The sequence below is a fragment of the Podarcis gaigeae genome (genome assembly GCF_964106915.1).
Source record: "Podarcis gaigeae genome assembly, chromosome: 2".
In the NCBI taxonomy this organism is placed as follows: Eukaryota; Metazoa; Chordata; class Lepidosauria; order Squamata; family Lacertidae; genus Podarcis; species Podarcis gaigeae.
In genome coordinates this window covers 96,608,571-96,622,241 of record NC_139679.1, presented here as the reverse complement: position 1 = coordinate 96,622,241, position 13,671 = coordinate 96,608,571, and the positions used below count along the sequence as shown (strand labels likewise).

At 47.3% G+C, this 13,671-nt stretch overlaps 1 protein-coding gene and 1 long non-coding RNA gene across 3 annotated transcripts in view; both read left to right on the top strand.

Annotated features, from left to right (window-relative positions):
- Positions 1-216: 216 nt before the first annotated feature.
- GXYLT2 (glucoside xylosyltransferase 2) overlaps positions 217-13,671 on the top strand; it is a 33,440-nt gene continuing 19,985 nt past the window's right edge. The window contains exon 1 of one of the 2 annotated variants that reach the window (XM_083724745.1): positions 217-772. In XM_083724745.1, the coding sequence (XP_083580871.1) occupies positions 435-772 (338 nt within the window). In that variant the 5' untranslated portion in view covers positions 217-434. The remainder of the gene's footprint in view (positions 773-13,671) is intronic. The other variant, XM_083724744.1, reaches the window with a different exon arrangement.
- Positions 4,799-5,540, top strand: LOC310838184. The gene is made up of 2 exons (XR_014560774.1): positions 4,799-4,866; positions 5,251-5,540. It is a non-coding gene; the product is annotated as an uncharacterized lncRNA (long non-coding RNA).

Genomic DNA, 13,671 nt, shown 5'->3' with positions numbered 1-13,671 from the left:
TAAACAGTAACAGATATGCAGTCTCTTCTGTGATTTTCATCAGTGCCTAACTAACTAACCGATTGCGGGATGTTGGAGGGGGAAGCAAGCGGCAAATTCGGAGAGGCTTTTCCTTTCGGATTATTGGAAGAGGTGCTATTCCGCACTTTACGGTAGGGGCGACCCTCTCGCTCCTCCCTCCCACCCCCTTCCCTCTCTCGGCCGCCGCAATCGCAGCCTTAGTGTGGCGCTGCGCGCCGCCAACTCTCTCCCACTCGCTTTCGCGCGCGCGCTTCCAGGAATGCCCCGGGCAGCGAGGAAGGCGCTTTAGAAGATGCCCAGGCTGGAGGCAGCTTGCCGTCGGGCGGGCGGGCGGCATGGCGACGAGCGGCGAGGCGGCGTCTCCCCTTTTGCGCGGCTGAGCCTCTGAGGCTGCCGCCGCCGCCCGGCGCACAATGAAACTCTACTGCAAAGTGGTGGCCCTTGCGCTCTGCCTGGCGCTCCTGCTGCTGCTCTACCTCTTCGTGGGCAGCGACGCCGACGAGCCGCCTTTGAAAGCGGCCGCGAGGGGAAGCCGCCCGGCGCGCGCCTCCTCCTCCTCCGGGCCCGGCGGGGACTTCGCCGCGGGGCGCTTCCGACCCGTCCAGGCTGCGGAGGAGCAAGAGGAGGAAGAAGAGGCGGCGGCGGCGGCGGCAGCGGCGGCGGCTCAGGCTCAGGTTTCCAAGAGGGAGCCACGTCTCCACAGAAAAACGGGCAGGCGCGGCGCTGCCCGGGGGAAGTTTGCGAACGTGAGGTAAAGCCTTCAAAAAAGAGGCATTTTTAAAATATGCATTATTATTTTCAATGCATTTTATGTATTTCTCCACTACTGTAATTTGCATTGTCTTCTGCATTCTCGTCGGCCATGAAACACTCTAGCGATCTGTTTTTGGCTGGGATGGGGAGTTTGCAAAGATGCGGGTGGGGGGGACACGGCTTCTTCAGTGTCATGTGGTCTCGCAGCCTCGGATCCTGAGAACCCCGCGAAAGTTTCCTTGGATTGCAAAGGGAATATAAATCGGAAGGATGTTCGGGATCACAGCTCTAAAGGGCTGCTCTGCAGGGCGCAGATTAGCAGGCGGACCTGATGCGCCTTCTGGGTACCTAAGGATGTGTGAAAAGGATGTTCTGTCTCTCTGAAGCACACACGCTTTATTTATAGCATGCACCGACTTACAAGGAGCAACGATTGGTCCTGGCAATGCACATTGTATCCTTTTTTACACCTACCTCACCTTGCTCAGTTGTGTGCCTGCCAGTTTTGTAGTTTCCTCTGGGCTGCTTCCCATGACCCTTGGGGTTGGTGTAGCGGAGTAGCGCTGTCTGAATGGTGCTCCTACTTTTTGGGAGAAGATGATAAGGCTGTTGACACATGGTGCTGCACACGAGTGCAAGGAGTAGCACAGATGCTCATGTGAATGGAGTACAGTGGTATCTCGGGTTACATACGCTTCAGGTTACAGACTCTGCTAACTCAGAAATAGTACCTCGGGTTAAGAACTTTGCTTCAGGATGAGAACAGAAATCATGCTCCGGCGGCACGGCAGCAGCAGGAGACCCCATTAGCTAAACTGGTTCTTCAGGTTAAGAACAGTTTTAGGTTAAGAACGGACCTCTGGAACAAATTAAGTACTTAACCCGAGGTACCACTGTATATGGTTAGTGAATTTGAAAAGTCAATGCAAGGACTGAACTCCAAAATGTAGAGTACTGATTGAATGCGCTATGACTGCCTATGCATTGAATGTGTATGATCATGCGCAGTGTTGTGCAGAGATGGGACACAGTCCTTTTCCTGCTCACTGCTTGGGTATATTTTGCTGAAATGACTCTATGGGTACCACACAGGACAGTGCAAGATGCTTTGTTCTATGGGATCTTACCATAGTACATGCCAAGGGAGGAATGATGGCTTTTAAAGATGCAATCCAGTTATAAACCCATTTACTGAAATGAGAGATAAATAATCTGCCACCTCAGTCATGATGTGAAAAATAGCCCTTTCCAGAAAGACTTCCTGGATCAGCAGCTGAAGTCAACCTAACTTTTAATTCATTTTGTACAATATTTGTGCCTTTCCCTGTTTAGGTTTGCCATATTTTTGATGGTTTTGCTAAACAGCCATGATCTTCATATAAGGGCAGGTGGGCAGAATGTACACTTGTTACTTGGGAAGGGTGATATGCATGATCTTCAAGTACCGGTATATACTTGTTCCAAAATAAATACTGGCAATTCATTTCACAAATGCTACCAACACATGTTTCTGAATGTCACGTGTGAATCAGCTTGCAGTTCCAAGTGGAACTTCTTTTGTGTCTGCTCACTAGTTCAGCAAATTTCCATTCCCTAGAGCAGAAAAACTTCTGGGGTAGGGTTGTAGGAAGAAAAAAATATTGAGGTTTCCCAGTTCAGTTTCTTTCCCTTGGTTTTATGGGTTTTATATGCGTTTCCATTTCCATTTTCTCATTCTTTAGCCTGGCGAGTCGATTGATGGCTCTTTTAAGATAAGCTTCCGGCAGAATTTTAAACAGATTCTTTAGGCGGGGTGGAATTATATTCTCCTTGCCTGGTTTTCTTTTGAAACAGTCATGGCTAGACTTATGAAGATAATGTTAATATTAGACACAAGAACACAGGCTATAAAGATTTTTTTAGGTATTTCACACAGGCCTGTTTCAAACGGAAACAAAAACATTATTGTCTGCCACACAATGAAAATGTTTGGAAGTTAAATGCACCTTTCTGTATCTATGAAATCCAAGTAGATGAGTCATTAGAGAACTGGGGTCACCTCTCTAATAATAATAAAGGTAAAGGTAAAGGTACCCCTGCCCGTACAGGCCAGTCGTGTCCGACTCTGGGGTTGTGTGCCCATCTCACTTAAGAGGCCGGGGGCCAGCGCTGTCCGGAGACACTTCCGGGTCACGTGGCCAGCGTGACAAAACTGCATCTGGCGAGCCAGCGCAGCACACGGAAACGCCGTTTACCTTCCCACCAGTAAGCGGTCCCTATTTATCTACTTGCACCCGGCGGTGCTTTCAAACTGCTAGGTTGGCAGGCGCTGGGACCGAGAAACAGGAGCGCAACCCGCCACAGGGATTCGAACCGCCGACCTTTCGATCGGCAAGCCCTAGGCGCTGAGGCTTTTACCCACAGCGCCACCTGCGTCCCTCCCTAATAATAATAATAATAATAATAATAATAATAATAATAATAAAGCAAAGATGGGGGCCATTTGGATATGGATAGTGGTTCTAGCAGAAGTGGGAGCATTTCCCCTTGAAAATCATGCACATAGCCCCCAAGTTGCTATTTTAGGGGGAAATGCAGGTTGAAAGCTAAATTTATGCTGTCCCCCTCCCCATCGCATAGACATGCTCTAGTCTAGTGCATCAAAATGAAGGAGAGGGAGTCATGACAGGTGTGTGGCTTTAATGTTGCTGGTAGAATAATATGAAGCTGAATAAAACACCTTTAATCCAGACATTTAATTAAATGTGTGTGAACTACAGTTTGGAAAACATACTGTAATTTACTTCTTCTTTTTTTTTTTGAAAGGTGAAACTAAAATGCTGGAACATAACAACTTTTTAATTCATGAAAGTATAGATAATTGCTATGTGGTGTCCCTGAGCTGGGAAGCTGCTCTCCCATCCCTTTTCTAGCTCAGTGTGACCTCATCTATCAAACAAACCCTGTGTGTCTTTGATTCATGATTTCACAGAGATGTTCTGAATGAAAGACTGCCCCATTCTCCGAGGTCTTATTCTTCACCCTATTAAAGCGGCTGGTTTCTTACCAGCATTGTATCTGATTGTGAGCAAGGGATGTTTATTGTGACCGGGAGTGGATCATGGACTGAATTCAAATGGGTGTATTAAGGCAGGATTATCTTCCATTAGCAACTATACCTCCTGAAGTCATTTTTCTTCAGAGCATATCTCTTGAGTTTATCGTGGACAGTACCAAACAAATGAGAAGCAAATGTGGTTAAAAACTCCCCTGTGAATGGATAAGCGAGGGTGTGATAGCTAATGCTGGCTATAAAAGGCTACAAGAATATGGCACAAAGGCCCCTATGCCTGCAGAATGTGACCCAGCTGTGCTGGCTGGGGCTGATGGGTATAGAACACCTGGAGGGAACTAGCAGAACTGTGCGAATACCCTGGGGCAACACTATGGCACCTTATCCTTCTGTGCCAAAGCAACTGTGCCAATGTAGCATCAGAAAGAGGGTGAAGACGCGGTGGGTGGAACCGGGGAAGAGACAGACTTGTGCCTTCCCTTGAATGAAAGACGGGGTATACATAACAGAGCAAATAAATAAACAATGCATAGGGGAAGGGCCACAGCTCAGTGGTAGAGCATCTGCTTTGTGTGCAGAAAGTCCTGGGTTCAATCCCCAGCATCTCCAAGTAGGCCTGGGGGAGACTCTTGCCTGAAACCCTGGAGAGCCTTCCAGTAAGGACGGCACTGAGCTAGATGGAACAATTGGCCTGATTCAGTGCAAGGGAGCTTCCGGTGTTCGTTTGTATATGTGCCTGGTCCCAGGTTAGGAGCACTTAGATGATAACCGTGGTGAGGAGGAGCACTTCTTTGCACAGCAAAGAAGCATCTGGCAACAGAGTCCATTGCTGGCTCCTGTCTCAGATTGTGTGCCTCCCCTCCCAGTAAGAAAAAAAGGAAGCACTGCACCAAGCAACGTCTCTCTCGAGAGATGACACTGGAGCACATTGCTAACACTTCTCTGCCTAGAACCCCAACAGGCACCTCTGTTTGGGACTCCCAACAGCCAACATTCCCACTGCCAGAGCTGGGAATGACGGGACAGAGCACCCCACACAGGTAAGCAAAGGAAGCGGGACGGCGGGGGGGGGGGAATGCTCGGTGTGAATATTGTCTCTCGCCCAAGCTGCGCAGCTGCAGCGCCATTCCCCTGAACAGCTCGGAGCAGCGCCTGCTACATGGGGCAAGTGCTCACCCACCCCACTCCCTGCTGGCACGCTCTCTGTCTGTGAATGCGAGGCAGTCCATTCCAGCCAGTGCCAGCCAAAACACTCACCATTATTTTGGCCTTGCAAGATGCATGGTGGAGTAGAGCAAGCTGTTGTCATGCCATGCTTCCAGGGGGCCCTTGCTTCCTTTTCTCTCTCACCTCCATGCATTTATCTATTGTGCATCCAAGGCTGCTACTATTGCCTGTTTTGATCTCTGCCTCCCCTTCCACAGGACCTTCTCCCACACGCTGCTTTGTGCAGACTAGGATGGGAGACATACCTTGTGACCAGCACTAGTGGCCAGGATGCTCCCAGGCAGCTTTGACGGCTGCGTGACACATGCGAAGGTGCTCACAACATAATGCTGGAGCCACGAGGGACGTGGCTACCGTCCACCCTTTGGAGAGCCACTGCACCAAGGGCACAGGAGCCCTACCACAGCAATTGGCTGGCAGCCCTACACCTGTGTACCTTTTTTCCTCGGGATTTCCTCCCCCAATAAAAGCTATGACTTCGCCACACGACCTTGCTTCTTTCTTGCCAGGGACCCCTTTCCTTTGCTCTGCTAGCCTCTGAGAGGGGGAGTGGATAGCAAGGTGGATGCTTTCCAGGCTGGTGGCCCCTCCATGCTGTGCTGACTCAGGCTGGTTTTACTGTGAGGGGGCAGGAAGCACAAGTGGTGTGGCTGTGCTGTATGGGGTGGTCATTTAGGAGGGGTGGAAGAATTGGTGGCAGAGAGAGAGCACAAAGGGAAAGGCAAAATAGCAGGAGAGGTTGATCACATGGGCTGCCAGGGGAGAGGACAGAAAGGGCTGTTTGTGCCCTGTCTCATGCCTCCGGATTGCTAGACAGTGCCCGCATGGCTTGATTGTGACTGAGTAGGAGGTGTTCCCTTTTTGCCTTTTGGAGTGGCTATGATTGCTGGGTGCACTGGCAGTCTTGCTGCGGACGTTGGGGATGCTTCTGTTGAGGTCAGGGTGTTTCTTTCATCCTGTTCAGGATGAGTGCAGGATAGACGTAGTGCAGGAGTCGTGGCTGCATCTCCCTCCCCTGGCGTTGGAGTACAGGACTGCTCTCCCAAGTCCCCCCGCATAAATGAATACAAATAAACTGTTCCAAAGTTTGATTTTATCTGGGTGTTATTTATTTACAGAAATTTCAAGTGCTTCTTACGAAGTCTCTGTTGGCAGGCGCCGTTCATCAGTGGAGAAAGCTTCAGAATAAAGAAGCAGGGGTGCAGATCTCCCCCCCCCCAACTCTCCCATCTTCTTGCGCTGTGAGAGTTTTTGCCCAAATCTTTATGGAGCAGTAGCTCATTCTGCCCACAGATCCATTGATTAAAGTGAGAATAATGCTAATGAGGGACACGGAGAAATATATCCTTTCAGTTATTTACAGTTTTCATATCAGTTAAATATGCATATATAATACTAGGGAGGCTGGTGTATTAATGGAAGTCAAGAGTTTTAACAGATCTGAAACCTCAGCTGCTCTGACATGGGTAGGGAACCTGTGGCATGCAGGCCAAATTAGGCCCAGCACATGTCCCAGGTTGGCCCATGGGGCCATTTTCCCCAAACCACACCCACCTGCCATACACCTAAAATATCGAATTATAGAGTAGGGAGGGCCCACAAGGGTCCTCTAGCCCAACCCACTGCAATGCAGGAATCTTTCGCCCATCTGGGATGAAGAGTCTCATGCTCCGCCAACTGAGCCATCCAGCCTGATCAAATGATTGCTGTGATAACCCCTAGAGAACCCCTTCCATTGATTGCAGTCGGTGAAGCAGCAGGGACGGCAACAGGAATGCAGGTGGGGAAGAATTTGAGGCTAATTTGATTGAATGTGGGCTGGAACTCATTTTAGAGCTGGCTCAGGAGCAGCAAAAGCAGTGACTCACTCTCTTGGCTACCATTGCACTGGCTTATTGTCATCTTTTTCTGGGTAGCCGAAGAACACAAAGTAAATTGGCTTTGTGCTGGAAGGAACAAGTACTTGGTGGCCCTCTGCAATATATTTGCGTGGCACTTTGCCTATAAAATTATTCACATCTGGCTCCGATTTGGACGCCGCAGCATACTGTATTGTATAACAGTCCCGGGAAGCGTCCATGGCTTCTCCCTTTTGCAGTTGTTTAGATGAGTTTCAGTTGCTGCAGGCTGGAGATAAATGGCCAGAGTTTGCACAGCTGTTTATCCAGTGACCTGTTCTTTAGAACGTTGGCCATCCAGGCTAATTTTAGTTTGCTGGGCTGAGTTTTATGGTAAATCCTTTAGGGAGCAGTTGGGGATATTAAAACTTACGCATTTGGTGGTTGCTAGATCAGGGCTATCCCTTTATTGATGTCTTCCATAGGGAACTCCTTCCCAAGAGGAATGTGCCTGGCAAACTTGTTTGTAGGGAGTTTTTTAAATACAAAAAGGAGCAAAAGAGATTTGTCTTCAGCAGAGCTTTTGTGGCCTAGACGAGGTGCTTATAGTTCTGTAAGTTTGTGCATGTTTGGCTGAAAACTTGTTGATTCTGTTGCTACTAAAAATGACAGTCAATTGCCCATTTTAATTAGGATTTCCTTGCATTAATTGAGCTATTTATTAATAAATAATAAAATTTTATTTATATCCCGCCCTCCCCAGCCAAAGCCGAGCTCAGAGCGGCTAACAGCAGCAAAAGTAACACAGTTTACATAAAATCACAATCAATTACCAGTAATTGAAATACATTCTGAAATCAATTCATTCTAAAATCAATTTAAAATCAAATTAATGGCAACCATTGGGCTGGAGTTCTATGAGGATTACCAAAGGAGAGGGTCAGACTGTGCCTTGGCCAAAGGTGCTTCAAGAGCCCATTGAATGAATAAGAAGAGAATGAACAAATGCATGTAGTTCTGCATAGGTATTAAAGACTGCAATCCTAAGTACACCTAACCTGGGTATACAGTGAGACATGCTTCTAAGTAAGCATACATAGAATTGTGCTGTATGTGTCTTCAGTGAGATTTAAGAAGATGAACGTTATATAAAGCCACCTTGAATCAAGTCACCCTTAATCGCAAGTACACATGGTTACGGCTGGGCTGAAAGGTTTCTAGGGCTGCCTTTTGGCAAATAAGCACTGTTTTGTCTGGATCTGGAATAGTTCAAGATTGACAGGAACCAAGCTGTGCTTAAGGACTGAGTGTGGTTTATCTAACCCTCCTGGCAAACAAAAACATTGCCTCATGCTTGGTCTCCTGCCACAGAGCACACACTAGGTGAAAATAATCACATAGAGTTGCTGGCAGCGGTTGGTCCACCTGGGGGCTGAAACAGCTTTTATGGCCCTTCCTGTTGCATATTTGGTGGCCAAGTATCAGAGTGATATTCTTAGGAAGTGCTCCTCCAGGTCTTTAAGCAGCGTTGTTTGAAGTGCTTAACACACAACTGCTGTCTGTTGATTAGGCTAGCAGCCAGTTTGTATCTTAGGAGATACTGCCTAATAAAGATGCTCTTCAAAGCCTCGTTTGTGTAACTTAATTCTTACCCAACCACTATTCCCCCCACTACTTTATGGTTTGTCTGCTCTCCTTCCTCTCCCAATATACACCAGTGTAGACTCTTGTTTATGGGATGCTATAAAAGGAGCACAAAACAATAACCAAATATTCCTGTTTATGTAATCTTGCTGAGTTTCTCTTCCAAGGCTGTTCTTTGCTAGCTATGTCAGCTCGCATTCCAAAGGAGACTAGCAGCCTGGTTTTAATCACGCTTATTCAGAAATCTCACCAAGGGCCAAACCACCTGCCCTTGTCTTTCTCTCTCCCCTCCCCACAGGGAATATGAAGGGGGTGAGGGGAGCGGAAATCTGAAAATGAACACAGAACCAAAATATTAAATTCTCATTCCGCTGTGGCTGATGGTTGCTCCTGTTTCTTTTGGCTTCCTCTTATTTATTGCATTTTTATTGTGTATTGTATTGTTGTTGTTTTTTTAATGTTTCAAGCTGCCTTGTGAAAAAGCAGGGTTGTATTTACAAAATAAGATGCTCACACCCTCCCCCAGAGCGCCCCTTCCATAGCCTTCATCCCACAGGGATGCTATTCAGAAGGAGAGCACCTAACTCGGTTCAGGTCTCCAGTGCCCATTGGAGTACCTAGGGGTTGACCACCTCTAGGGGCACAGGCCCAGTGGGGCGCAGAAAACATTCCTCCCCACTCTGGCTAGGAGCCAGCCCACCCACACTCTTCCTAGGCCACTCCTCTGCAGCTCTGGGTGGCTGGGTGAGACATGCAGGCGCCTTTGGGTGTCTCAGCGGAGGAATCCGGTCGCTGGCATGGGCTGTCGCAGAGCCCCGCAAAGTCATCTGAGAATTACCAACTCCCTCATGCTTCAGGTATTTAACTTAGATACAAGACTTAGATGTGCAGAGAATGAAGGTTATTCCATAGGACAGAGCTTTCTAAACTTTTCATGTTGGTGACACACTTGTAGGTGACATGCATCCCTTTGCCACACAGTAATTCAGTTTTACTTAGTGAACTAACCCCTTTCCAGCCCCGGGAAGAGCACGGGGAATGTTCACATGACACACCTACACACTGCAGCCACGTGTCGCAGCACACAGTTTGGAAAGCTCTGCCATAGGACTTACCTCTGTCCTACTTCTCAGGTGTTGAGTCAAAGCCAATTTAGCAAGCAGCTGAATGAACTCAGGTGTTCATTTTAGTTTATTCCCCGTGTTAACCCCAAAGGCTTGTGGTAGGTAACAGAGAAAAGAAAACTGAAGATATCCCTTCTTAATTTAGCTTCAGCCTAATTAAAATAGTCAAAAGTGTAACAGATGTTAGGACCTGCAGGTTTCTGCTTGGTTCTTTGCTTCCCAAACACCAGATGGAAGAAGAGGACAACATCAATTTATCAAACAAACAAGCAAAAAAGTAGAAGGCCAGAAATAGAGCAAGCACAGCTCATTTATACATTTTTTTTTTAAACAAAGTAAAGCTGATCTGTAAACAATATGATTTTTATACTGCTCTGCAATAATGCAATAATCACAGTGGTGAATGAAAAAAAAATACAATGAAGCTTGTTGGTATGCGCCTGTCTCAAGAGACAATGGATTGCGCCTCTATGCACCGAATGCACCGAAATGACCTCCCCAGGGCGCAAGATCGATGCGCCTCAGCCTCTCTGGCTGCAGGAGTTGCCAGAAGGAGGCGTGCAAAGCATTATCCAACCTTCTTAGGGACTCCTCCAGATTTGTGCAGGGCTTAGCCTTTTCTCCACCCGCCCCAGAACAGTGAAACAAATAGTCTGCAACATGAAATGCAGTAGTTTGGCACCCAATTTCCCCCAATCAAAAGGGTTATCCTCTGTATCAAACCCGAGGGGGAAAGGATTGAGAGTGGTATTGCTCAGAGGGTAACATTATGTGGGCAGTGCAATTTAATTTGGAATGCAAAGTGCTGCAAACACACAATAAACTCAGGTGTGGACAAGTCTCAATACTTCCTGCTTAACTCTTTGTTGTTTTGGTGACAAACTACAGTCATACCTCAGGTTGAAATTGCTTCAGGTTGAGCTTTTTCAGGTTGCGTTCCGCGGTGACCCGGAAGTAACGGAACGTGTTACTTCCGGGTTTTGCCGCTCGCACATGCGCAGACGGTCAAAATGATGTCATGCGCGGAAGCAGCAAATCGCGGGTTGTGTTCGCTTCAGGATGCGAATGGGGCTCCGGAACAGATCCCGTTCGTATCCAGAGGTACCACTGTACATGCTTTGTTAATCGTGCTTTCAAAAAAAGTGTGCTTAGCCTTTTCACTTTTATTTTGAAACCAAATCAGACCAGGGAGCCTAATCCAGGCATGGGCAAACTCACCCTCCAGGTGTTTTTGGGACTACAACTCCCATCATCCCTAGCTAACAGGACCAGTGGTCAGGGCTGATGGGAATAATAATAATAATAATAATAATAATAATAATAATAATAATAATAAATTTATTTATATCCCGCCCTCCCCAGCCGAAGCCGGGCTCAGGGCGGCTAACAACAATCAAATAATCAAACAGTCAAATAATCACACATTCTAAAAATATTTCATTATAAAAATTAATTAAAATCAAATTGATGGCAACCGATTAAGCAAAATTCTGTGCAGGTTGCCAGAGGAGGGAGTCAGGCTGCGCCCTGACCAAAGGCCTGGTGGAACAACTCTGTCTTGCAGGCCCTGCGGAAAGATGTCAGGTCCCTAGTCTCTTGTGACAGAGCGTTCCACCAGATTGGAGCCGCAGCCGAGAAGGCCCTGGCTCTAGTTGAGGCCAGCCTAACCTCTCTGAGGCCTTGTAGTCCGAAAAACATCTGGAAGGCCGAGTTTGCCTATGCCTGGCCTAATCCAATGCCATGCCCTCAGTCAGAGGCCTATACTTGGTTTCCTGCCGTAAATCACTCCCCTAAGTGCTATTGTATTTGCCCTTGAAGGTGCTATTTGTGATGTGTGTGTGTGCTGTGGCCAGTAAATAGTTTGTTGTGTTAGCAGTGGTGGCCAAACTTGGCCCTCCAGCTCTTTTTGGACTACCAACTCCCAGCATCCCTAGCTAACAGGACCAGTGGCCAGGGATAATGGGAATTGTTGTCCCAAAACAGCTGGAGGGCCAGGTTTGGCCACCACTGTGTTAGAAGCACTGCTAGTCTGTAGCAAGTGCATGTTAAATTTCAAAGTTGTTACTGTGTTTTGTAGTTGCTGAGGGGAGCCCTTAGTATTTTTGTGTGTGTGTGTTCTGATTTGGTGAAGCGGTTTAGTTTTGTTTCTTATGAGATATGCAGAGCGGCATTGGCTGCTTTGTGCTACATCTTTCGTGGACGGCAGAGTTGGGAGCTGTGGCTATTTGTTGTGGTATTTTGTAACTGCTGCATTTCGGCTTCATATAGCTAGCCAAACAGATAGGCTTCTGATCGATGTATCGTCACGTGTGGTAGGAACTGATTTCACAGTGTCTTTGAAAGTCAGCAAATGTGTTTTATCTGCCGGTACAGAAAAGGGCGATTACTCATCCCCTGGTTAAGTTCATTTTCAGTTGTTCTCAGTTTTGCCACACCTCAGTCAAGCTAGCTATACCAGAAATCATGTTTGGGAAGGGGGCATAAATTAAACCCATAACAGTTCTTAGAACCTAATTTTAGCAACCTTTTCTGATCTTCCCTGGCTTAGCACCAAAGCTTGCCTTGCAAAAATAAATGAGGCGGTGGAGAGCTTGCGCGCTGCCCTGTGAAGTCCTCTGAGGGTGAATTCCAGGGAATCCCCCTCCAGCCCACTCAGTCCTGACACAAGAAACATGGAGTGCCAAGAAAGGCGGCTTTGTTGAGGCTGACAAAGGCAGCTTTGTGGGTGGAACAGCTTTGTCTTTATCTTCTCTCACCCATTATCTCTCCAGATCATCCTCTCTTTGCCCCTGTCCGCCACCCTCTGGTTTTTCTCTCCAGCACTCCCAGTATCTGTACCCTCCCTCTGTTACAATTCAGTTCCTTACAGCTTCTCTCCCATCCATCCCACTTCCCTTTATCTTTTACAACTCATCTTCTTCGGTTTTAGGAGAAATGGCAAGCCTGGTGGAGAGTTGGTTGCTTTGTGCTTCACGGAAAGCTGCGCTGTTTGCAGCTGTGGGAACATTTGTCGGGTTTCACTTTATGCAGTATTCCTTGTATTCTGTAATTTCTGCCTTTCGGTGCATTGTTGCACCGTAAATTGACTTTTTCTTGCCAGAATCAAAGAATCATAGAGTCATGGAATTGTAGAGATGGAAGGGACCCCAAGGGTCAAATAGTCCAGTCCCCAGCATTGCAGGAATCTCAGCTAAAGCATTCATGACATATGGCCATCCAACTTCTGCTTAAAAACCTCCAAGGAAGGAGAGTCCACAACCTCCCAAGGGAGTCTGTTCAACTGTTGAACAGCTCTTCCCATCATAAAGTTCTTCCTAATGTTTACTTGGAATCTCCTTTCTTGTAACTTGAAGCCATTGGTTCGAGCTCTATCCTCCAGAACAGGAGAAAAGAAGTTTGTTCCCCCTTCTATGTGACAACCCTTGAGATATTTGAAGATGGCTGCTGTATCTCCTCTCTGTCTCCTTTTTTCCAGCCTAAACATACCCAATTCCCTCAACCGTTCCTCATAAGGCTTGGTTTCCAGACCCCTGATCATCTTGGATGCCCTGCTCTGCATAAAATCCAGCTTACCAATATCCTCCTTAAATTGTGGTGCCCAGAATTGGACAGAGTATTCCAGGTGTGGTCCCACCAAGGCAAAATAGAGTGGTACTGTGACTTTCTTTGATTTAGACACTAAACTTCAGTTGGTGCAGCCTAGAATAGCATTGGCTTTCCCCCCTGCTGCATCACACTGTGGACTCATGTTAATCTTGTGGTCCACCAGGCTTTTCACCTGTTGACTCCTGAAGCGAGATCCTTTTCACATGTACAGTGGTACCTTGGGTTACATACGCTTCAGGTTACAGACTCCGCTAACCCAGAAATAGTGCTTCAGGTTAAGAACTTTGCTTCAGGATGAGAACAGAAATCGCACGATGGCGGCACGGCAGCAGCAGGAGGCCCCATTAGCTAAAATGGTGCTTCAGGTTAAGAACAGTTTCAGGTTAAGAATGGATCTCCGGAACGA